Below are 22,615 nucleotides of genomic sequence, written 5' to 3' on the forward strand. Positions count from 1 at the left end.
CTGTATTTTCTCATATCAATTATGAGTTCCTGTACCCACTTTATTTTCTTCATACTGTAAAAAGTTCATTTACATTTGTTTGAGCTTCATGTTTCGCTCACTCTCTAACTAATGCTTATAATGCAAATATCACATAAACTGCTGAAATGTGACAAAACTGCAGTTGACTGTGATTAGATGAAAAATCTTAGGGCTTCTCAATAACATGAGAAAGAAATGCATCTATGCATGACTGATCTTATATCATCTTTTAAGAGAGGATCTGTGCTGATCATCGTAAAAGGTTTTATTTATATGTTCCAATGTTTATATTATTCATAAGGTGTATGTGTATTATCAGGGCTCCATACTGCCCCTAAATGGAGGCACTTTGAGACAGTGAAAGTAAATGTTTCATCTACTCGTGCATGTGCAACCAGTAAATTTGCTGTTGTTGTTTTTTAACACGGGTAAAACATTAAGGGGCAACTCAAAGAATCTGGAATCTGTCATTACAGGTGGCAGGCCAATGATTGAGGATCATAAATGAAAAGGAAATGTGAATATTTGCCATGCAAGTCAATTTACAGTCCGTGTGCCCCTAAATTCTCTGCTTGAGCTCCTACGATCATAAGTTAGGGGCCACTGTGCTCCCAGTAAAAAATGTTAGTCTGGAGCCATGGTATTGTTACACTATGTTTAGGTTAATACTATAAAAGTGGCATAAAATGATCAGAAAGACACAATTAAATCATTTATTGCAATTATTTGTATGGCAATTAATCGTCAACTAAAATGTCACTATCGTGAAAGTCCTATCTAAGATTCAGGTGTTCATACCTTCTTCAGGGTCAAGGTTGAGGTTCAGGTCCACCAGATCTTTCACCTCCACGTCCTCCAGATCCTTGACAGCTGAGTCCTCTCCCTCCAGGTGCTCCTCCATCCCATCAGCCCCTGGCAGTGTGGAGTCGCTGCCGAGGTGCTGATGTTGGTCCTGCTGGTTCAGCTGCTCCACACTGGCTGCCAGCACCATCTGCTGGCCCAGCACCGTCTCACCCATCCTGGTCCCCAGACCGGGCCGGACTAGAGTCTGCTGGGGGTCTCTGGGGTGCATTAGAGGGGTCTCAGGGAAAGGCATCCTCAGCCGGTTCTCTGGGGCCCGGTGACGAAGCTCGATGTAGGGCTGTCCCATGATGCTGTGCTGCTGGATGGAGACGGAGCGCGGGAGGAACGGCTGGGGGACACCTGGACAGAAGGGGAGGAACTCTGTGTTCATACAATATAAACTAAGACATTGATAGTGATGGAAGAATTCAGTTCTTTTTTAATATCAACAGCACAATGTAATAGTTCAGAAGTTGTATCATATTAGAGAGATAAAGATTAGTGATAATATGTTAGAATAAATCCATATATGTATATGCTTATATATTAGAGAGATAAAGATTAGTGATAATACATTAGAATAAATCCAGCTAGACAAATTCATAAATGAACTTATTGTATAGATTATAATGACAAGGAAGCTTGATAGCTAATTTATGAATAAGGGGTGGGAGTAAATAAGTTTGACTTCTTCCTACTCCTTTTCGGATATAAAAAAACCCCCCAAAAAACAAATTATCTTTACGTTCAATTATTTATTTATTTTTTCATGTGTTGTCTTTGCAAAGTATTTATTTGTTATGTCTGTCCATTACTGTATTATTATAATTTTTTTTTTACACGTCCAAAATAAACTTAAACTAACTAAATCGCATAAGTTTGGATTTTGAAGTAAAGAAAACAGAAGGTAGATATTCTAGCTTTGACTTGACACATTTGACACTGATTTCATGACTGATGAATATTCTGTTGGATCTTTGTAGACATCAGTAAAGTCGATCAACTCATCAGAGGTGCTCTTCCTACCTGTCATTATGTGTGAGTGATCAGTGAGGGGTCGGATGCCGGTGAACTCCCCAGGAATGGGCCTCCTTATCTGGACAGGGACTCCCTCCACCAGAGCCAGAGCAGGTCCAGGCAGCAAACCCTGAGGCGAGGCTAGAGGCCCACTGATCCTGGAGGAGAAGAGACATGAGCTCAACGGACCACATCATCACATCAGGACAGAACCAGAGTTTATGAGTCCTCATACCTCAGGGCCGGTCCTCTGACCCCCATGTCTCTGGGGAGACTGTGCCTGGGGATGGGACCCTCGCTGGGGAGGAAGCCCCTCTGCTGCTCCCCTGGGAAACCTGTAGGGAACCTGGCCCCCGAAGACACCACCGGCCCGCTCACGCCTGTGCCGGGATACGGAGGCGGGGGCCGTCCAAAGAGGTCTGCTGGAGGGGCAGCGGAGGGGTCCTCCTGGGGCCAGAGACGGGGTGTCCCTGGACCGGGCGCAGGGCCGGGAGGAGCAGCAGGGGCCACAGCTGGTCCTGAACATGGCTCCTGGAGACCTTTCTCCTGCCGTAACGCACTCTTCTGCTGCTGCTGCCTCAGGAGGAGCTGCCGCAGCCGCTGGCGCTGAGAACATACAACACACAACACACAGAGGATTCAGTAGAGTTCATAGAACGAATCACCTTGTTGTCTACAACTACTTCCGGGTAGAAAACCAGCATGAGAACAATAGTGACAGACGAGAGTTTCACTATATCTAATTTTTCATGTCACTATATCACCGTTTAGACTAATCTGATGTTTGTAAAGTCTATAAAACCAATGATTGGACAAACATTACTATTTCTGTGTGCACATTTTTGTAATTAGTCATGGTTATCATAGATTAGCTGGGCTAACGGTTAGCTACCTGTTTAACTTTAATATGAGAGTGTATGTAAAGTGATGAGCCCTGTCAAAGACAAATTTCTGCTACCCTTGGGGCAGACAATAAATGATCTATCTATCTATCTATCTATCTATAACTCAGTGACTCAATAAACGGTCCATGAAAAAATATTTTTTCCAGCGGATATCTGAGTTCCAACATGACTGAGCTAACTGGAGTAGTTTCATGTCGTGTCCAACAACGGGAGGGTTTTAACAGCTGACGTCCTGGTGTTAGCTTAGCTACCGCCGTTAGCTTAGCTACCGCCATTAGCTTAGCTGCTACCGTCAGCTGTCCCTGTCAGCTGAGCCACTGATGCTTTCTCGACACCATTTCCCCCAAACTGAATAAATACAACACAACACGCAGCAACACAAAACACACACACACAGAAATAGTAATGTTTCTTCAATCATTTCAGATTTGTCTAAACGGTGATAGAGCGTGAAAAATACGAGATATACAGCTAAACTCTCGTTCGTTACTACTGTTCTCATTCAAATTATGTGCTGGTTTTCTACCCGGAAGTAGAATGTAAACAACAAGGAGATTCGGTCTATAGAACACAGAGATGATTCAGTAGAGTTCATAGAACACAGCAGAAGAAAGTAAAACACAGAAGAACACAGAACACATTACAACAGGGGTTCCCAACTTTTTTTATCACCACAGAACGTTCACCATTGGACAATTTTACCGTATGTAAGGGTGTGTGTGTGTGTGTGTGTGCGTGTGTGTGTATGACATCTTCTGTTTACATTACACCTATAACATAAAAACTATTGTAGATGGTCACATGGTTTTCCTTTACATTTTTAATCCAATTAATACGTTCTTTGATACTAATCACCATAATATAATAAATATAGATATAATCAGTCATCTGGGGGTGATGATGGTGTTCCTTGTGTCCAATCTACTCTGTGAAGCAGCGTTTTCTGCAGCGACAGCAGCAAAACGAGATGACAAAGACATTATGTTTGTAATGGAAGCAGATTTTCAGTGCTTTTGTGGCCACAACGCAGGGAAACTTTACATTTTCTGCTAAGTGATGAAGAGCCGGTCGTCACATTCATTACACACAGTGCAATAAAGCATTTGCATCACCTGCTGCAATGAACCCGTAATTTAAATAGGTTAAATACTGCAACTGTAAGTGTATATTAGACAAAACAAACTATTATATATTTTTTCATTCTCTCTCTGCGGCCTGGTACCAAATGATCCACAGCCCGATGGTTGGGAACCCCTGCATTAAAACACACAGAACACAGTAGAGTACAGTAGAACTGAGAGCCAAGAGAGGTGAGAGCAGCGGACCAACCTGTCTTAGCTTCTCCTCTGAGTCACCAGGCTGAGGTAGCATGCTCATTGGTCCGTCTGAAGAGGCCACGCCCAGCGCTGCTATTTCATTGACTGAAGTCTTGTCCATCTGTGAGGGGCCCGCTGTCAGGTGGCCCTGCTCAAAGGGGTCAAGACCCGGGGTCTGACTGGGTAAACCAGAGAAGCTGCCGTCCTCTGACATGCCAGGGTGCTTTGGGGTCTGGCTGCTGGGGGTTCTGGAAAACGAGTCCTGTTGTTGTCTCCCTGGAGACTGCTGCAACTGAAGAGAGAAAAACTCAAATAAAACAGAGGTACATAGGACATTTTATAATAATGTACCGTAAAATTCAGAATATAAGTCGCACTGGTATATAAGTCGCAGTCTATTTTTGAGGGCCTCAAACTGGGAAAACAAGGTTTTCTATTGCTATTTGGTAATAAAAAACATTATACAGGTTCCACATGTTTCTTTGCTGCGGTGTAGCTCTTTCTTGTTATTTTATATTTAAAAAGAAAATAAATCGCGGGGTAATTCTGACCGAGTCCAGCAGGAGGAGGGGCTGACTGACAGAGATGAGAGACGGTGGTTTAAAAAAAAAACCCATAACAATAATATTATTTTATGTCGGAGACTATGGTGGGCCCAAATGAGTCTCGTTGATTACCGTCATCGGAAACGCCGTTCTGCCCGCATGCTCGTATGCGGATACATGTGTTCACACACATGTGGTCACAATGCGACCCCGACCCCGACCACCTCCGGGAGGTGGTTTGGCCCATCGGATCACAATCCGTCCTCAATGCACCCTGGTTGCCATACTTTCAAGTGGTCCAGCTCTATGTGACTGCAGTCTGATCACTGAGAACGCTGTTAATACCAGTTTTAAACGGGGTTGACATTTACCTTGGTCTATAGGTCGCACCGGTGTATAAGCCGCACCCAACTTTTTAGATGAAAAAAAAAAGGAAGTAAAGTGGGACTTATACACCGAATTTTACGTAGGTCTGACAAAAAACTGGACCCAGGTCTACAACGTGAGCCCAACATGTAGTGTTGACAGACAGCAGGAGTCCTGTGTTGTGTGTTACCTGGTGGTGTGTGGGGGTGAAGGGGGCCGTCTCTCCACTAAGTCCTGCAGCCAGTGGTGAGGACCCTGGTCCTGCCTGCTGAGGGATGAAGTTCTCTCCGGGGGCCTGAGGTCGTGGTGTGGACGGCTGCTGGGCGTAGGGGTCTGGGGAGGGCCGCGTGTAGGAGTCGCCGCTCCGCTGGTTGCCCGGCGACCGTGGGAAGCGCTCTGAGACGGACGGGCGGGGCGTCCCGGGGTTGGAGCCGTAGGGGTCGTGGGTCGGATGGGAGGGGGACTGCCGGCGGCTGGCAGACTGCTGGTTGAACTGGTCCAGTCGCAGAGCAGGGGGGGTGGGGAGGTAGGAGGGGTCAGAGTGGGGGCGCGGCGTACCGGGGGTCTGAGGATTGGTGTAATCAGGAGAGGGACGTGATGTCATGGGCGACTGCTGGCTGAGGGGGTCGCTCATCTGCTGGCTGTAGTCGGGTCTGGGGGTGCCGGGGGCCTGGCCATAGGGGCTTCTGTGGGGCGACCCCAGCCCTGAGAGGGGGCTGGAGGGGAAAGAAGGGTCCTGGGACTGGGGGAGGGCAAAGCCCAGGTCTGTGGGTCTTGGGGGGTCTCGCCTTCCTACTACTAAGTTTCCAAACACCTCCTGGGGCAGGTGCTGTGGGGGCATGGGGGCTTTAAACACCCCACCCTGGAGCATCTCACCAGGCCGGTTTGAGAGGAGGTTGCTGTTGAGAAGAGGCCTCTGGTAGGTCTCCGCTGCTCGGATACCAAGCAGTCTGCCTGTGTGGTCGGGGGCCGAGCTCATCACTGCTCTGCTCTGCTGCAGCCCTGGGGGGAGGAGAGGAGGAGGACAAGTCAGGAGGGGGAGGACCTCTGTGTCTACTGTAACTCACTATTGTATTATGATTGTGTTACTTTCTTTGTTTTTTTTTTTTGCTTGTTTTTTTTTCCTTTTTATTCATGGTTTTAAATATTGTACTTAATGTTATATTGTGTCTCCTTTAATCTGTTGCCTTTATTTCAGTATAGGGGGACTATCAATGGAAATTAGCCATGTGGCTAGAGTTGAGTACATTCACACTTGGAGTGTTGTTGATGTGCATCGTTACAGGGAGGAAGCAAGGAGAGGAGCACACCACCAGGAGGAAACAAGGACATGGTGGATAAGGATAATGGATAAGATATCGCTATGGGGAGAAAACATGGAGACCTTAATATGAGGAGGAATAAAGGAGGAGAGGTCACCACGAGAAGGAAACAAGGAGGAAACGAGGAGGAAACGAGGAGGAAACGAGGAGGAAACGAGGAGGAGAGGTCACTACGAGGAGGAAACGAGGAGGAGAGGTCACTACGAGGAGGAAACGAGGAGGAGAGGTCACTAGAGGAGGAAACAAGGAGATAAAACAGTGAGGAGACAGCAGTAATCACCTGGTTGGGGTCCGAGGGCCCTGGAGACGTCGGAGACTTTGGGGTCGGGGGACGGTGCGGGGGAACCGAAGGCATCGTGGGCTGGAGAGGCACTGAGGGAGTTACGACGCTGCTGCTGCTGCTGCTGCTGGGGGGCCGTGGGTCCGGCCGACTGGGCGGGGGACGGCCGAGGAGTCCCCACCACCTTGGCGTAGGGGTCCCATGGCGAGGAGGGGCGGGAGGAGGGAGGGGAGAACATCTGCGGGGAGGACGGGGGCTGGTGGAGAGGGGAGGAGGCGTGGGGGGAGTGGGGGAGCGAGGAGAAGCCCGAGGGGGGAGGGACTTGTGGTCTGAGGAAGACGTCGTCGGCCTGCCCGGGACCCTGACCCCCCTGCAGGAGGTGGTGCTGCCTGAACTGAGACGAGTGGAGGGGGGACGTGTTGTCCCCGCCGGCGGAGCGCTGGGTGGGGGTCATGGGGCTGCGGCTGCCCGTCTCGGGGGACAGGTGTCCGGGCAGGCGCTGGGTGGAGAGCAGCTGCTGCTGGCGCTGCTGCTGCAGCTGCAACAGCTGCTCGCTCTTCACCTGCTCCAGCTTCTGCGTGGCCTCCATCTTGGCCTGCTGTTTACTCATATGACGCATTTGCTAAAGAAATGAACGTACAGCAGGAGAGGCAGTAGGAGGAGGAGGAGGAGGAGGAGGAGGAGGAGGAGGGGGACACAGGACAGTGATGAATGTCAGTGTGTTGATCGGCCTCCACAGGTGGAGTTAAAACATGATGACATGGCAGCTAGTAATGCTCTCTTTCCCTCTCTCTCTGTCTCTCTCTCTCAGTCAGTAGATGTGGAGGGTCAGTGATGATGGTGGAGACTAAAACACTTCCATCATTAATGACAGAGTCAGACAGAACTGCTTTAGTCCTCCTGTGATTCTAGTTCTGGGTGTGTTGCTCTTTCCTGTCTGTCTCTCACCTGGTTCTTCACACCTGCTCACAGTGAAGCTGAAGCTGCTGCTGCTGCTGCCCTCAGAGAGTCACACCTCACACTGTGTTCCTTCTCCTGGACGTATGTAGCTGCATTTGTCATTATTACTTCAGTTGTTTTGTGCAGTGTTGTCCTGACTGTTGTGTGTTTGTTGAATTGTAAGCTGATGTTCTGTTTTCACAGTTATTTGTGACACGATGAGTCAAATCAAGGGGCCAGGACTAGGGATGTCACGATTATAGATTTTCTTAGTACGATTATTGTCAGAGAAATAATCAAGATTATTACGATTAGTATATTAATACTTTTAACAATACTATGAATGTGTAAAATCAAATATAGTCAAAATATAATTGCGTTACTAATTATTATATAATCAAAATATGTAAAGTATCTATTAATATAGGACCAATTATCGAACGTTTGAAGTATTCAAATGTTTGACATGGTTCCAACATAATCATTTTTGGAAAGTGAGGAACCTTTACGATTAAATAATTGAGGCGTTTAATACTGTGATTAATTGTGACATCCCTAGCCAGGACCATGTTTACTCCGCTGGTCTCAGATCAGTGTGAGGTGGACGATGAAGGACAGCAGCAGACCAACATTCAGAGCGAGGCCTTTTCCCTCTTTAGAATAAAAGCAGTCAGTTCTAAGACAGACTGAGGCCACCGACACCGACTCTGGGTCACCTCCACTTGTATTCTCTCAGAGTGACTGGCCTGGTTACGTTTACTTTCATCTGTGACATATTCATCTCATGCAGTCAGATCAAACCCTTTTCTGATAATAACTTGTACTTTAGCCCAGAGATGATGACTGTGGCTGATCCTGGTCCATGTGTCTGGAATCCTCTTCAGTTTGGAGTGTGTGCTTCAGCTTTGTGCTTTGATTTTCTGAGATCAGTGAAGTTTAGACAACGAGCTCACATCACAACACTTATCTCGTAATTCCTAGAAGACTTGGATTAATTAACTTTAACCTGATTTTAAGATTGATCAGTAATGGATCAGTGAGATGTTCTGATCAGCAGATCAGAACTCTGTTCAGTTTACTGGGAGAGAAAACCAGGAACCTGAAACCAGACAACAGATGAGGCTTCTGCTTGATACGTGATTAATGATCAATGTATGAATGATCAGTTATAAACAGATCAATGATAAAAGTTAATGTCACAGCATTCGCACAAGTGTAAACAGAGCTGTAAACAGTGTCTGTAGCTGCAGGCCTACAGGTAAGTGACAGCCAGATCAGCACTGATCCAGGACAGGAAGAGGATTTCAGAGGGTCATGGATCCAGGAAGTCTGCCTCGAACAGGTTCGCCTTGAGATCTTACCAGAGCCTCTTTTCCACCTCCTGCTACAGATGCCTGGTAGGGACAATCTTTATCTGTTGGTGATTTTAGGGCTTTGCATTGGGGGAGATTTTCCTGCCTCTTCTTACCGGCTCCCCATCTGTCATTTACCTCTCCCTTTTCAAGGACAATTACATCAGAGACATTAGTTGGAGCGAGTGAGGCTCAGCAAACATAACACATCATCTTCATCAGTGACACAATGACAACAGTTCTGCATACTCTTTTTTCATCTGTCTGCAGCCCCCTGACATGCAGCCTAATGGTTACTATGGTTACTACTCAGAGCAGGAAACCAACACCATCCTGCCACAGTGACAGACCTGCTGGTGAACAAAAGTAAAGTGGTCCAGATCCCTACTCTCATTGAACGATCAGAACTGCATTTGATTTTAATTGTGTCTGGAAACAGTTTAGTTGTTTGATTAATAATAAAAGCTAATCTTCTGAGAGTGACTGGTGCACTCATTTAAAGGGATAGTTCAACATTTTGGCAAATTTGCCTATTACCATAATAGACAGTATATACTGTATAGTCATAGTAGTAGGTTCATTACCATAAATTGATGGTGCAAGATGTTTTTAGATCAGTGGGGCAGAGATGTGAGCTGCTCAGCTAACACAATGGAGGCGAACGGTATTTTCGCCTTTCCCTCATTAAACTAAATATACAACCCAACAACTCCAAAACGCCCACTTGGATAAGTTGTGACCTGCACATTCCCCACGTTATGAGATAATAATGTAACATTACGAGACAGAGTTGTTGTCGATGTCAAATGTGTAGCCGGAACTACATTCCAGACACGGCTGCTGGGCGGAGCGATTTCAAGAAAGGCAAGTAGTTCCGAGTATTTGCTTCATGTGTCGTAATGTTACATAATTAGACATTAATTATCTCATAGCCTGGTGAATGTGCAGGTCACAACTTGTCAATGAAAGTGTTTTGGAGTTGTTGGATTGTGTATTTGATGAGTTTTGAGGGAAAGGCGAAAGTACAATACACCCAATAATACACCTCCGTAGCATTAGCTGAGCAGCTCACGAATCTGCAAATTAGGCAAATTTGCCAAAATGTTTAACTATCCCTTTAAGTATTTTTCTTCACCTGACCCTTAAATTGTGATGCCCTCCAGTTCTTTGTTTCCAAACTGTTTTTCATGCAGCATCTACAGGTTTTATGTATGGTTTGAGTTCAAACATGACAAATAGAATATAAAAGAGAACTTTTCTTTGCAGCTGTGGAGAAGCTGGAGAAGCTAAACCTGTTTAAAAGCTGAGGTCTGTGACTGGAGTCTGGTGTTGGTTTCTCTCTCCGTTTCTATTCAATGGGGGATGATGTGTTAAAGACAAACACGCTGAAACTCGGCTCACCTGTCGGAACTTCCACTCCTGCTCCTGCTCTGTCTCTCTGGGCCTCTGCGGGTCCTTGAATGCCATGTCTGTCTCCATGGTAACGGGGTCGTACGGTCCCGGTGGCAGCAAGGGCTGCTGCGAAGGCGGTTGGCGTTTGAGCGGATCGTTGGACAGCTGCACCTTGTTGATGCGCTGAGCTGCCCGGTTATCCCGGGCTTTTTGCTGTGGAGGAAGAGAAGGTCTCATTGACACAGACTGACTGTGGAAGTGCTCCCTCTATAAAAACATCTTATTTCAGTGTCTGTGCAGGGTCTTATTGATTAACCATTCTGCAGCTTGACATCATTTAAGATTGCACTCAGCAAAGATCTAAAACTGTTCCGACATGGTCTAGTCTAACTTATGGGGTTCCTCTGGGGCCACAACTTTTCTATCCTCCATAAATTCTCAAATAAAACCCTGGGCCTTTCTTGTTTCAAGTGCCAAACTGAGCCAGCTCATATCTGAGAAAGGCATTGATATGGGACAGGCTTTAATTCATTTCACAGGAGTCTTTAGCCCAGCTAAGATGGAAAAATACTATCAAATCAATAGTTTGAAAGAGTAAGAATATGACTTCTGCGCTCTAGCCTTTGGTGCCACTTCAACCGAGTGACCCAAGGAGCATCAGAGGGACAGTGCCTGTTTCCAGTGGGTAATTCTAGGTTTTTGTCATATATATTTGACAATGTCACATCATTTATATTCAATCATATCATTAGCAGTGTGTTTAGAGTGACTGGATTCTCCAGGACTGAAGAAGACACCTGTGTATGAACATCAAACCTCGTTATCAGCATCATTATCTGTTTTTCCAATTTATATTTGTATCATTCAACCTAAAACCACCAAAAATGACATGTTTCTAATTAGGTCCTGAACTAGTGAACTCTTGAACCCTTCCATCTCCGTCTCCATTCATGACACTGAAGATAATACATGGTGACAGACACATAGATGATTCTGTTTCTCTTTAGGGATTAATTAGATAAACATTAACCATAGATGAAAGAAAAAATATGCAGATGGATTCAGCGAGTGACGTGATACAAGACATTTACAATCATGAAAAAAAAGATTAGAAAATAAAAAGTATTAATGATGTGTTGTTAATAATTTAGTGTCGTAGCCAGGCATCAATCCAAAAACATCATCGTCGCACTCACCACAAAGGGAGCTCTGTCCTGAGAGCTGGCTTTCCTCCACAGCTTGGCAATCTGCTTCACTCTGGTGGACCAGTCTGACACACACACACAAACACACCAGTGATCACAGGTTAATCTAATCACTCAATCTGTCAGTGAGGTTGGTTTGTGTTGGTTTAATCTTGTATTAGTTGTTTATTGAAGTATTATTTCAGTGTTCCAGCTGTGACTGTACCCAGTCTAACACATTACATCCTGTGAGCCCACTAGGTGGTCATCTCCATCTGCAGACATGTAAGTGTGTGAGTGTGTGTGTGTGTGTGTGTGTGTGTGAGTACCAGGATACTGCTCCTTCAGCTGGGGGAAGTTGGTGTTGCAGTAGAGGACCGGAGCCACGGTGGCCAGCTCTCCTAGAGTTTCTTCTTTCTCCCACTTCAACATGCCCCTCTGAGCTGTGGACAACACGTCCTGCTCGCCCTCTCCTGCTGGTGCCTGATTGGCTGGGGCCAGCGCGGGGCCCGCGCTGGGGCCGGGGCCAGGTAGCGGGGTGGAGGCAGGTCCCTCAGGAGGGGGCATCCTAAAGCCGGCTGGGGCCTGGACACCGCTGGGCATCACAGGAGCGTTGGAGAAGTGAGGAGCAGCTCCCATCAGGCCGTTCATCACCGGCAGGCGTGGATACACGGTGGCTGCTCAGAGACAGAATTTTTTTTTTTTTAATAATCAACGGAAGCAATTAGTTCAGAAAACTATCCAATCTTTGTGTTTCCTGTCACAGTAGGCAACACTGAAGATGCCACCTTGGACTGTGACAGTGTTTATTCACTGTCCTCTCACATTTTATTGTCTTGATATATTAACACAAATATATCACTTACTTCTGCTTTAATCTAAGTCTTAAATAGTTATATCTTCCGACAGCAATCACTCACATAGAGTGTTTGGACCGAAACACGGGTCTCTCAGTCACTCTGCTCTGCTCTGAGCCGAGGAGAAAACTTTTCTCGTATCCTACAATTTTTATCCAATGAGGAGAGATAACGGCATGAAGGGCTGTGTGTGCAGCCAAGGGATGCGCGTGAATGTGGTGACGTAGGTACGAGGACTGTTATGGTGCGTTCAAGGCAACTCGTAACTTGTGTTTTTCCGACCTGTGAAGTCATACCAGTTCGATATGGTGCGAGTTCACGGGTCGGAAGTTACGAGTGGCCGTTATAGTGACTTTCACAGGTAAAACAGGTCGGAAAAACACGAGTGGGTTGCCTGGAACGCTACAAAGTCGTAAGTTGTGACTTGAAGCTGTAATTTAGGGTTTCAAAAGCCTGCCTGGAACACAGCATTACCCAAAACGACCGGATCGCTTACTTCTGCTTTAATGTAAAACAAACTTAAAGGGGACATATTATGGAAATATCACAGGCTCTTTAACATATATTTGGGAGTTTGTCTTGCCTTCCTGCCCCCAAAATGTGAGAATTGACAAAAAAAATCTGAAATTTTTAGGCTCCCTAGATTGAAATACATGTGGTAATACCACCCCTACCTGGTACCAGTAGAAGGGGCGGGGCAAGCAGTGGTTCATTTGCATTTAAAGGGACAGGCACTGAAAGCAGCCGTTCTGGACAGGGCTGTTTAGAGAGGATGAAAAGAGCTGTGATGTTTGATCCTTGGGGGATTTTGACCGAAGCATGTCACAGACATGTCTTTAAGACACCTGGGAACTATTTTAATTTGTGGAAAAGGGGCATGATATGGGACCTTTAAAGGATGAACTAAACATGAACGACACAGGATCATTTCACTGTGAAGTCTGACTTGTGATGTCGGATGGATTAAATAAGGACAATAAAAACATTATGATCACGTTCTATGTTTTAAAAGATGTTTCTGTCTCGACTCAAACGCCATGAAGCCAAGCTCCTGTACTTCAGCTCTGCATGTCTGTTACAGGCTGAACAGAGTGTGTGATGAGTGTGTACCTGTTTGTGAGTGGGTCTTGCCCCCTGCAGCGGCGCTGTGTGTGTGATGGCTCTGCTCTTGTTGGTTGTTGCTGCTGTTTGGACTGAGAACAGCAGTGAACACCTCCTCCACATCCTTCCCCTCCAGCTCTGCAGGACAAACAACAACCAGAGCAACGTCACCCCCAGTCTTCAAACTGTTGTCTAGCTCTCTGAACTAGTGGACCAGTGTTTTGTTTTCATCCATGTGACACTACCAGTGACAATTATAGGTGACATTCAGTGTGTTCAGTCTTACCTGGGATCTTGTAGAGTTTGCTGAGGATCGCACCTGAAACAATTATGTTACAGATTACTAAGCTGCATATGCATATATACACACACAAACACACACGTTTGCAATGTTTGGCATATGAGTCATAGATAAAAGCTTAAGTATTTAGATATTTATTTTCTGTTTTTAATTTCCTTCTCTGTTATGATTAGTTTTCATCAAATGGTTAAGGTCTGAGGAGTGGGTAGGGCGGGATATGTGTATAATGTCTGTTCAACATATTTGTTGATGACACTGCTACAAATAAAAATAAAAACATTTGATCACAAAAAATATATATATTTAATTTCAAAAACTCAGGACCCTGTCAGCTGTTGGGAACTAGCAGCTAGCCTGCTAACTGCTGCTAACAGTCTGGACTCCTCCTGCTCTGCAGCCTCGTGGGCTTTGCATAATGGAACATGTGCATGTTCTCAACTGGAGCAGACCAACAACAGTGTGACACCGGCTACAATTCACAGTGGTGGAGACCTGCTTTCAAGTTAACTAAGGCTGGCTTGTTAACTGCAAATAACCTCCATATAGTAGTATCTCAAAAATAAATGACAGTGCTGTACAGTATGAAGCAGTGCTCCATATGAATAATAAGTGAGGTTTGTTTGTTAATAGCAAACAGCACTGTGAGTGAAGAACAACTGTGACAAAAAGCATTTAAAAGGGACAACAAGGAGTTTCTCCATCGGCCGAACAAAAAATTCTGCGACAATAAAAAAGTCTCATATTAATGTGGATGAATCTACGTTACCACTTGTTAATGGGCCCATTTTCGATCAATATATCGTTTTGTCTCTATAGTTATTTTGTTATTATTAGTGGTGGTGGAAATGCTGGTCGAGCCGACCAACGTTTCCTTACTTTCGGTTTCGCGGATGCTCATGAGAATAACGCCGCCGAATCTCCGTTTATGGTCGGAACTACGACGGTATGTGATCGTCTTCCAACCTCTGACTTTAATTCTTGATGAATGAAAACATGAGTCTGTCTTGCGCCGGTCAAAGAATTTCACGGTGCGCGGAGGCTCATAAATGTAGTGTGAAAACACTTCGCTTTTCCAAAACTCCTTGTTGTCCCTTTAAGGTGCAGAAGCACACAAAGCACACTTTCTAGTGAGGACCTTCACCATAAAATCAGAATGCACCTCATGATTAAGACAGAAGATGGCCCTCCAACCAAAAAGATTCTGATATTATATTTTTCCAATTTGCCTGGAACATCATTCACAGAAATCCCTCACCGTCAGTGACCATCTTGTCCAGCTCAGGACTCAAGATGGCATCCAGAGGTTCCTCCTGCACCAACCTCTGGCCACGCCCACCACTTCCTGTCATGACAGAGCTCAGAGACGAGTCGTTGGCCATGGAGCTGATGTCAAGCCCGGCTGAAAGAGACAAGACAGACAGATAGGTTAAATAATGTCCCGAGTGAAAGGATGGACAGAGAGGAGGTGAGCAGGACACTGCAGGAGGTGAACAGGTTTAAGCTGCATGAGAAAAAGAAGAACAGAAAGTGCGTTTTATTTTGAGAAGCTGAAGATTTGATCTGGAGAAGAAGAAGCAGCAGGTTTTATCTACAGGAGGATGAGAAGAAGCAGTTGATCTATCTACGGGAGAAGAAGATACAGTAGGTTTTATCTGGAGGAAAGGAAGCAGTAGATTTAATCTGCAGGAGACAAAGAAGCTGTAGGATTCGTCTGGAGAAGAAAAAGCTGTAGACTTTATCTGCAAGAGAAGAGGGAGGAGGTTTTATCTACAGGAGCTGAAGGAGGAAGGAGAAGGTCGTCCTGTGTCTTACCAAAGGGAGAGGGGGAGCGCTCCACCTGGAACTGACCTGAAAACAAACATTCACAAGTATTATCAGACCTCCCACGTGTTCAACTCCATCAGCCCTGCAGCCTGGGAAACAACAAACTTCTTTCTTTGTGTCACTTTTTCATTCTCCATCTGTACAGCAGACAAGCTAACAGCTGCTAAAACCTAATGAAACATGCAGCAATCACATAAAGATGAGCTCAGTCCAAATGACCCGAGGACGTCTCACTGTCAGTTGTATCGGACATCACTGTGTGACAGTGCAAATCTTTTATCTTAGGACTGTTCTGTCACTTTCTTGAGCTTTCATTTCATTTTTCAGGTGAGACTGTGATAAATAAATGTATATGAATGAACAGAGGCCAAGAGTTTCCAGGGGGAGATGATGTACCTGTGTGTCCTGTGGCCAGTATGTGAGGGTCAGTGTTGAGAACATCAGACAGATCCATTAGAGCTTCTTCTGACATGGCTGGATGGTAACACACACACAATCACCATGACGACACACACAGGCGATTCACAATGTAAATCAAACACAATGAACGATGAAGATCTAATGATAAGACGAAACAATTAAAAAAAGAAAAACCACATGATCTCCAATAAGCAAAAATAGAACTCACGCAGTGTCCCCTGCTTCTTGCTGGTTGCCATGGCACCAACTAGCTGTGCTTGGGGGGCGTGGCCATAGAAACCAGGGGTGGGGCTTTTGATGTCACTTGCTGCGGCTCCTGACTGGTTGCTGCCCGGTGTCTCGGGGACAGCTCTCCTGTCCGCCTGCCGGCTCCGGTCCAGTAGGTCCCGACCAAAGAAAGCCTCCTGCATCAGGGACAGTCAGCATGAATGCTGGCATCCACTGCGCCGCTGTGAGTGTGTGTGTGCGTGCATGTGTGTGTGCGAGTAAGTGAATGAACGAGCGTATGAATCACCTGGAGGTACGATGGGAACGCCTCTTCCAACTTCGTCTTCTTCTTCCTGTACCTCTTCTTTACCTTCTCCATTGTCTGGTCTGCAAGAGGCGCCGTTTCCATGGCAATATCAGCATCCAGCAGGCCTGATAAAAGCCACAAACAAGTTGAAACCATTATTACCCACGGTTACAGATGACAGACACTCATACATATAGAGGCGTGACAACAGGTACATGTCTCCTTTTTCCACATGATTTGGGAATGCCCAGGGGTTACACATTTTTGGAAAATGGTGCAGAGTGAACTGTCGTTGCTATTGTCCATTCCCATCCCCCTGTCCACATCTGTTTTTATTTTAAATTATCTCTCTCAACTGATACTTTTGAAATCCTCAAAGCGCGTGTTTCTGGCTGGCTTAACTGCAGCTAAAAAAATGATTGCAACAAGGTGGAAACCACCCCATATACTAACTCAGCGACAGTGGCTGCTCAACTTCACGATGTTGCGCTTCTGGAATTGTCCACAGCATGCATCCATGGTGCAAAAGAGGAAGTGACATTGTACTGGGCTCGAACAGTTGAGGCTCTCAAAGGCATTTTGGTGTGAACTGAGACCCCCCTTCCCCCATCTGGTCTTGTTTTCTTTGGTTTATGTTCCCTGTTTGGGTTTTTACTATGTACTGCAAACTGTGGATGGCAGATAGATCTAACTAAGTTATGCTTCAATGGCACTTTTTTCCTTTTGCATTTGTGACATTTTATGTATTTTACTTACTTGCATTTTGTATTTCTATTATTTATTTATTTTCAGTTATATCTTCATTTTAGTTTTATGTTTTCATTTTATTATCATTTTTACTCGACATATATGTGTGTATCTGTGTGTGTGTGTGTACATGGGTATGCACTTGTTTATATACGGCAATTACTTAATTACTTAATTTATGTGCTGTTGAATGATGATTGTTGTAAAAATGTGATCACAAAAAACAGGTACTGTACATGTCTTACCTTCGTCTCGGCCCGGCAGCGTCTCTGCTGAATCTTTTCTGCACAGTTTCATTCTGCTTGGACCGGCCTTCCCTCCACGCTGACGCACCATGAACCCCCCGATGCCTGAGACACAGAGACAGCAGAGAGATGAAGACAGCATGTTTAATCAGAGGCTCCATCGAGCGTTTCAGTGGCGGCTGCTTCATTATCGCCGCTGCAGACACACAGTAACAGTCACCTGTTACCGTTACCATACCAACGAGCTAAGGGCTCCTTTTTTGTTCATAATCCTGTTGTCAATAAACACAGCTGGAGACGGCGCTGCAACCCAACTACACAGCTGATACATGATTGGCTGTTAGCCTATCACTCATAGTGTCCCAGGATGTTTCAATGTCCCACATCCTTGAGTTTTACAGGTGCATCTCAATAAACTAGAGTAACATGGAAAAGTCTATTTCCAGAATTTCAAGTCAATCAACCCCAACCAAGTGTTGAGAGCATATAGATGCACATACTTTCAGAAGGCCAACATTTCCATATTAAAAATACTTTTTTTTAAATTGGTCTTTTTTGTAATATTCAAATTTTTTGAGAGATTGTAAATGAGGTCTTCTTTAATGGAAGCCATAATCATTAGAAATAAATAAAATTAAATAAATAAAAGACATGACAAGTTCCATTCTGTGTGTAATGAATCTATATAATGTATTAATTTCACTTTTTGAATTGAATTACTGATAATCTTTTCCATGATATTCTAATTTATTGAGATGCACTTGTACACCCTGTCTCAACTGTCCTCACCGGGCCTGTAGGGTTTCCTCTTCCTCTTCTTGTTGCCATCGGTGATCTCGGGCTCCTTGGAACCATCGTCATCGTGGGCATGGTCTCTCTCTGGGCTGGAGTCTGATTTCATCTCACACTCCAAGTCTCCTGGGGGAAATCGGACATGATAATGATGACAGTGACAATAACAATAATTGATGACTGACACTAAACTGAATTCTATTGTGGTCTCATTGTTGGTTTGTACCAAAATCTGCAGTGAGGTTCAAAGGCACCAGTGACTTCATTACATGGTCCCTACAAGCATAGAAAGTCTGGAGTGTGTGTTGGTGTGTGTCTGTGTGAGGTCTGACCTCGGCTGTGGTCCTGCTCAGTAGGAGTGTCCAGGTCCGGTGGGGTCTGGAGCACAGACACACTGTTCTGATTGATGATCCTCAGTTTCAGTTTGGGTTTACACCTGCAGGTGGGATGCAGACAGGAAACAGCTGATCAGTCTCATGACTCATCACCTCCTTGTGTTTGTATTGATGTCAGAGGACAAAGTCCTGAATAAAACCTTTTCCTGCTCAGAGGTTACACTCATTAACACATTCTCTCACATTCCTCTGACCCCATTTTTCTACCACATGTTGCATTCAGGGTCTACTAGCAGAAGAAGAGAGCAGAGCATTTACCTGCGGTACTTGCGTGGTGATGTCAGAGGTTCAACCAGAGACTGAAGGTGAGACAGACCTGACTCTGTGAGACACACTCCATCCTGAGTGTAGGTCTTTATTTCTGCACAAACACATACACACACATTACCACCTCTATCATTAATAATGTATTTAAAAAAATGTATATGCAACTAATTCACTGCAATGTAATGATGCAACCCTTAACTAAAATAGTACCCACTGTGTGATTACACAATATAATATGGTGATGGGTTAAGTGTACAAATACAGAGAGACAGGATAGAACCATGTTATCCATCAATATTAGAAATCCTTCAGTGAGAGAAATAACACTTTTCAGGAAAATGTAAAAGAAGCATTTCCAGCAGGAAATGCGCGTGAATGCTAAAAGCAACTGAAGAAAATGTTAAAAAGGTAGAAAAAACTGTTGAAATACTGCATGTGTAACAGTTGAAGAATTTGAAGGAAGGAAGGAAGGAAGAAAGAAAGAAAGAAAGAAAGAAAGAAAGAAAGAAAGAAAGAAAGAAAGAAAGAAAGAAAGAAAGAAAGAAAGAAAGAAAGAAAGAAAGAAAGAAAGGGTGTGGATAGATAGAAAGAGATAGATAAAGATAGAGAGAGGGGTAGAAAGAAAGAAAAAAGAAGTAAAAAACAGAGAAAAGGGGTAGATAGAGAAAAGAAAGAAAGACAGAGAGAGGGGGATGGATAGATAGAAAGAGGTACATAGATAGCGATCGAGAGGGGTAGAAAGCAAGAAGCAAAACAGAAAGAAATAAAGAGAGAGAAAGAGAGAGAAAGAAGTAATAATGTAAAATGTTGTTGCTGTGATGAGATCATGATGAGTGGGGGTTTAGATCTCTATGAAACAGAAAGCAGTCAGACTGACCTGGTTCTCTGACCCTGGAGATGATCTGAGCCATGTAGGGGGAATCAAACCTTTCTGGCCTCACTGAAATAAACACACATACACACACACACACACACACACACTGCTGTGAGACAGGTGAAGCTCTGTGGTTACTGTGTGTAATTACATTCTCACTGAATGGGGACACAGCTGTTGAGAGTGTGTGTGCTGGTTTACCTAAGGAGCCGCGGCCGTTTGTCCTGCACAGCGAGCAGTCGAAGCCTTCATCAGCAGCAACCTCCACCTCGTCCTCGGTGGTCAGACCCTGACACAACGCGTGGACCCACCTACACACACACAAACAACCAATGGTCACGTCAATGTGCAGAGATGAATGAATAAACCAGCTTCTTTAATCTACCATCAGCATGTTTGTGTGTGTGTTACCTGTCGCACTGCTGACACTGCAGTATGAGGTCGTCCTGTGTGTACTGTCTCTGACACAGAGGACAGCGGCTCAGACTAGCGCATGGTCCGCAACGGCTGTAATTACTCTGCCAGTCACAGTGCAGCCCGGGGGAGGCGGAGCCACACTGTACGCACCACACACACCTGAGGACAACACACACACACACACACACAGTTAGAGAGGTGGAGACAGGCAGGAAGTGCGGCGGTGGACGGGTGACGGACGGGTGGACCCACCACTTGCACTTCCAGGCTCCTTTAGGTACTGTATGGAGGGGCGGGTCCAGGCAGTAGGTGTGGTAGCTGATGTCACAGTCGTCACATAGCAACAGGCGGCCGGGGTCGCTGGCCTCGCCACACGCCTCGCACACGGTACACTCCAGACAGCGCCAACCTTTGGTGAGAACCACCCGGGTGATCTGAACACAGAGAGGAAACAGATTAAAGCAGGGGAGTCTGATTACAGGACAATTAACCAGATTAGTTATTATAAAATAATTCAATTATCAGCACCGAGGCCCAGAGAGCTGAACGTTGCACATAGTGAACAGGTAATATTAGTAATGATTACACATACCATAAAATTCAGAGTATAAGTCACACTTTTTTCCCCCTTTATTTTCATCTAAGAAGTTGGGTGTGGGTTACAGACCGGTGTTTCCCATTAATTAACAAGACTGGTTTGGCTCTGCTATAGTCTCTCACAGAAAATAATATTATTGTTTTTTTTTTTTAAACAGAGTCCGAGAAACGCCGTTAAAGGGACAACGAGGAGTTTCTATTTGGTTATAAAAAAGTCTCACGTTAATGTGGATGAATCTACGTTACCCACACTTGTTAATGGGCCCATTTTCGATAAATATATGGTTTTGTCTCTATGGTTATTTTGTTATTATTAGTGGTGGTGGAAATGCTGGGCGAGCCGACCAGTGTTTCCTTACTTTCGGTTTCGTGGCGAGTCATGAGAATAACGCCGCCGAATCGCCGTTTATGGTGGGAACTACGACGGTATGTGATCGTCTTTGAACCTCTGACTTTAATTCTTGATGAATGAAAACATGAGTCTGTCTTGCGCCGGTCAAAGAATTTCACGGTGCGAGGAGGCTCATAAATGTAGTGTGAAAACGCTTCGCTTTTCCAAAACTCCTCGTTGTCCCTTTAAAAAAAAAAAACAGCGTTTCTCGGACTCGGTCTCTCTCTCACCCGCATGCGCATGGACAGGTTGCACTGGAACGCTAATAAACAGTGTTCAAATTGCCCCGCAATCTCTTTTTCTTTTTTAATTTATAATAACAAGAAAGAGCTACACTGCAACACAGAAACTTCCCTTTGTGGACTTGTGGAATGACTTGTATAATGTTTTTATTAACAAATAGCAACAGAAAACCTGGTTTTCCCAGTTTGAGACCCACAAATAGAGTGCGACTTATATGCCAGTGGGACTTATATTCAGAATTTTACGGTAATCATTCAGTGTGAAAATACTGACCTTGACATTGACGCAGTAAGGATGGTAACACTGTCCACACTGAGAACAGGCCAGCAGCCTGCCTTCAGCACCCTGACCGAAACTACCACACACCACACACATGTCCTGGACACACACACACACACACACACAGAAGATTTTTACAACACAATTCACTTTCCCACGTTCTCTGCTGTTGAACAAAACTCATATTTATCAGCTGTTTTTCTGTAGGATCAAACAGTCAAAGTGTAGGTGAGCGTGTACCTGTCGGAGGGTGTAGTGGTCTGATGTGGAGAACATCACCACTGTGTTGTGCATGGAGTTCTCCTCCTCTTCCTTTGGCTGGTACGGCTCCACATATGCACACTGACACAGAGAGAGGGCCCATCAATATCCTTCTATCAACTATTAATGAAGAATGTAATACTGGACTTACAGTACTATCACACTGAGGTTACATACACCACTATCTTTCATTATTAAACATATACATGTCAAAACAGAACTAAATGCTGTTCCATATTTACATTCATGGATCTGTTCCGAGCACTTGTGTCATATATTCACGTGGTTCTAATGTGTACGACTTTTGAGACTAATGGCCCTTTTCCATTACTTGGCTCGACTCTACTCTATGTTTTGATTTTCGACTAGGGATGATACCTGGTACTTTTTTTACTATCGACTCTAGCGATGAGTGTGTTCTGTGGCTGAAGAGAGGATCCAAAAACGAGAGCTAGACTGAGCGACTGTAGCCGCCGTGCTATGACGACCACGTCCATGTTGAGGAGGTGCGATGTACTCGGCTGTAATGGAAAATGACTAACTAACTAACTAACTAACTAACTAACTACCCACCATGCACTAGGACCATGCAGAAACATCCCCCTGTC

At 45.0% G+C, this 22,615-nt stretch overlaps 2 protein-coding genes across 2 annotated transcripts in view; both read right to left on the bottom strand.

Annotated features, from left to right (window-relative positions):
- Positions 1-22,615, bottom strand: part of LOC311003559 (protein NLRC3-like) — a gene marked incomplete at both ends in the record, with an annotated part of 385,386 nt that overhangs the window by 303,432 nt on the left and 59,339 nt on the right. The gene's annotated exons all lie outside the window — the stretch shown is intronic.
- LOC311003453 (histone-lysine N-methyltransferase 2C-like) overlaps positions 1-22,615 on the bottom strand; it is an 81,474-nt gene that overhangs the window by 24,247 nt on the left and 34,612 nt on the right. Inside the window, exons 19-45 of the mRNA XM_083995220.1 lie at positions 21,987-22,088; positions 21,741-21,845; positions 20,489-20,670; positions 20,231-20,395; positions 20,021-20,130; positions 19,823-19,885; positions 18,937-19,039; positions 18,616-18,719; positions 18,281-18,409; positions 17,492-17,596; positions 16,500-16,624; positions 16,194-16,389; positions 15,962-16,039; positions 15,554-15,589; positions 14,997-15,140; positions 13,727-13,759; positions 13,450-13,578; positions 11,812-12,159; positions 11,495-11,568; positions 10,308-10,511; positions 8,916-9,050; positions 6,616-7,237; positions 5,204-6,015; positions 4,116-4,394; positions 2,117-2,487; positions 1,891-2,039; positions 820-1,224 (exon numbers count right to left, since the gene is read on the bottom strand). Coding sequence (XP_083851346.1) covers positions 820-1,224; positions 1,891-2,039; positions 2,117-2,487; positions 4,116-4,394; positions 5,204-6,015; positions 6,616-7,237; positions 8,916-9,050; positions 10,308-10,511; positions 11,495-11,568; positions 11,812-12,159; positions 13,450-13,578; positions 13,727-13,759; positions 14,997-15,140; positions 15,554-15,589; positions 15,962-16,039; positions 16,194-16,389; positions 16,500-16,624; positions 17,492-17,596; positions 18,281-18,409; positions 18,616-18,719; positions 18,937-19,039; positions 19,823-19,885; positions 20,021-20,130; positions 20,231-20,395; positions 20,489-20,670; positions 21,741-21,845; positions 21,987-22,088 — 5,308 coding nt within the window. The remainder of the gene's footprint in view (positions 1-819; positions 1,225-1,890; positions 2,040-2,116; positions 2,488-4,115; positions 4,395-5,203; positions 6,016-6,615; positions 7,238-8,915; positions 9,051-10,307; positions 10,512-11,494; positions 11,569-11,811; positions 12,160-13,449; positions 13,579-13,726; positions 13,760-14,996; positions 15,141-15,553; positions 15,590-15,961; positions 16,040-16,193; positions 16,390-16,499; positions 16,625-17,491; positions 17,597-18,280; positions 18,410-18,615; positions 18,720-18,936; positions 19,040-19,822; positions 19,886-20,020; positions 20,131-20,230; positions 20,396-20,488; positions 20,671-21,740; positions 21,846-21,986; positions 22,089-22,615) is intronic.

Source organism: Trachurus trachurus, assembly GCF_905171665.1.
Source record: "Trachurus trachurus genome assembly, chromosome: 20".
In the NCBI taxonomy this organism is placed as follows: domain Eukaryota; kingdom Metazoa; phylum Chordata; class Actinopteri; order Carangiformes; family Carangidae; genus Trachurus; species Trachurus trachurus.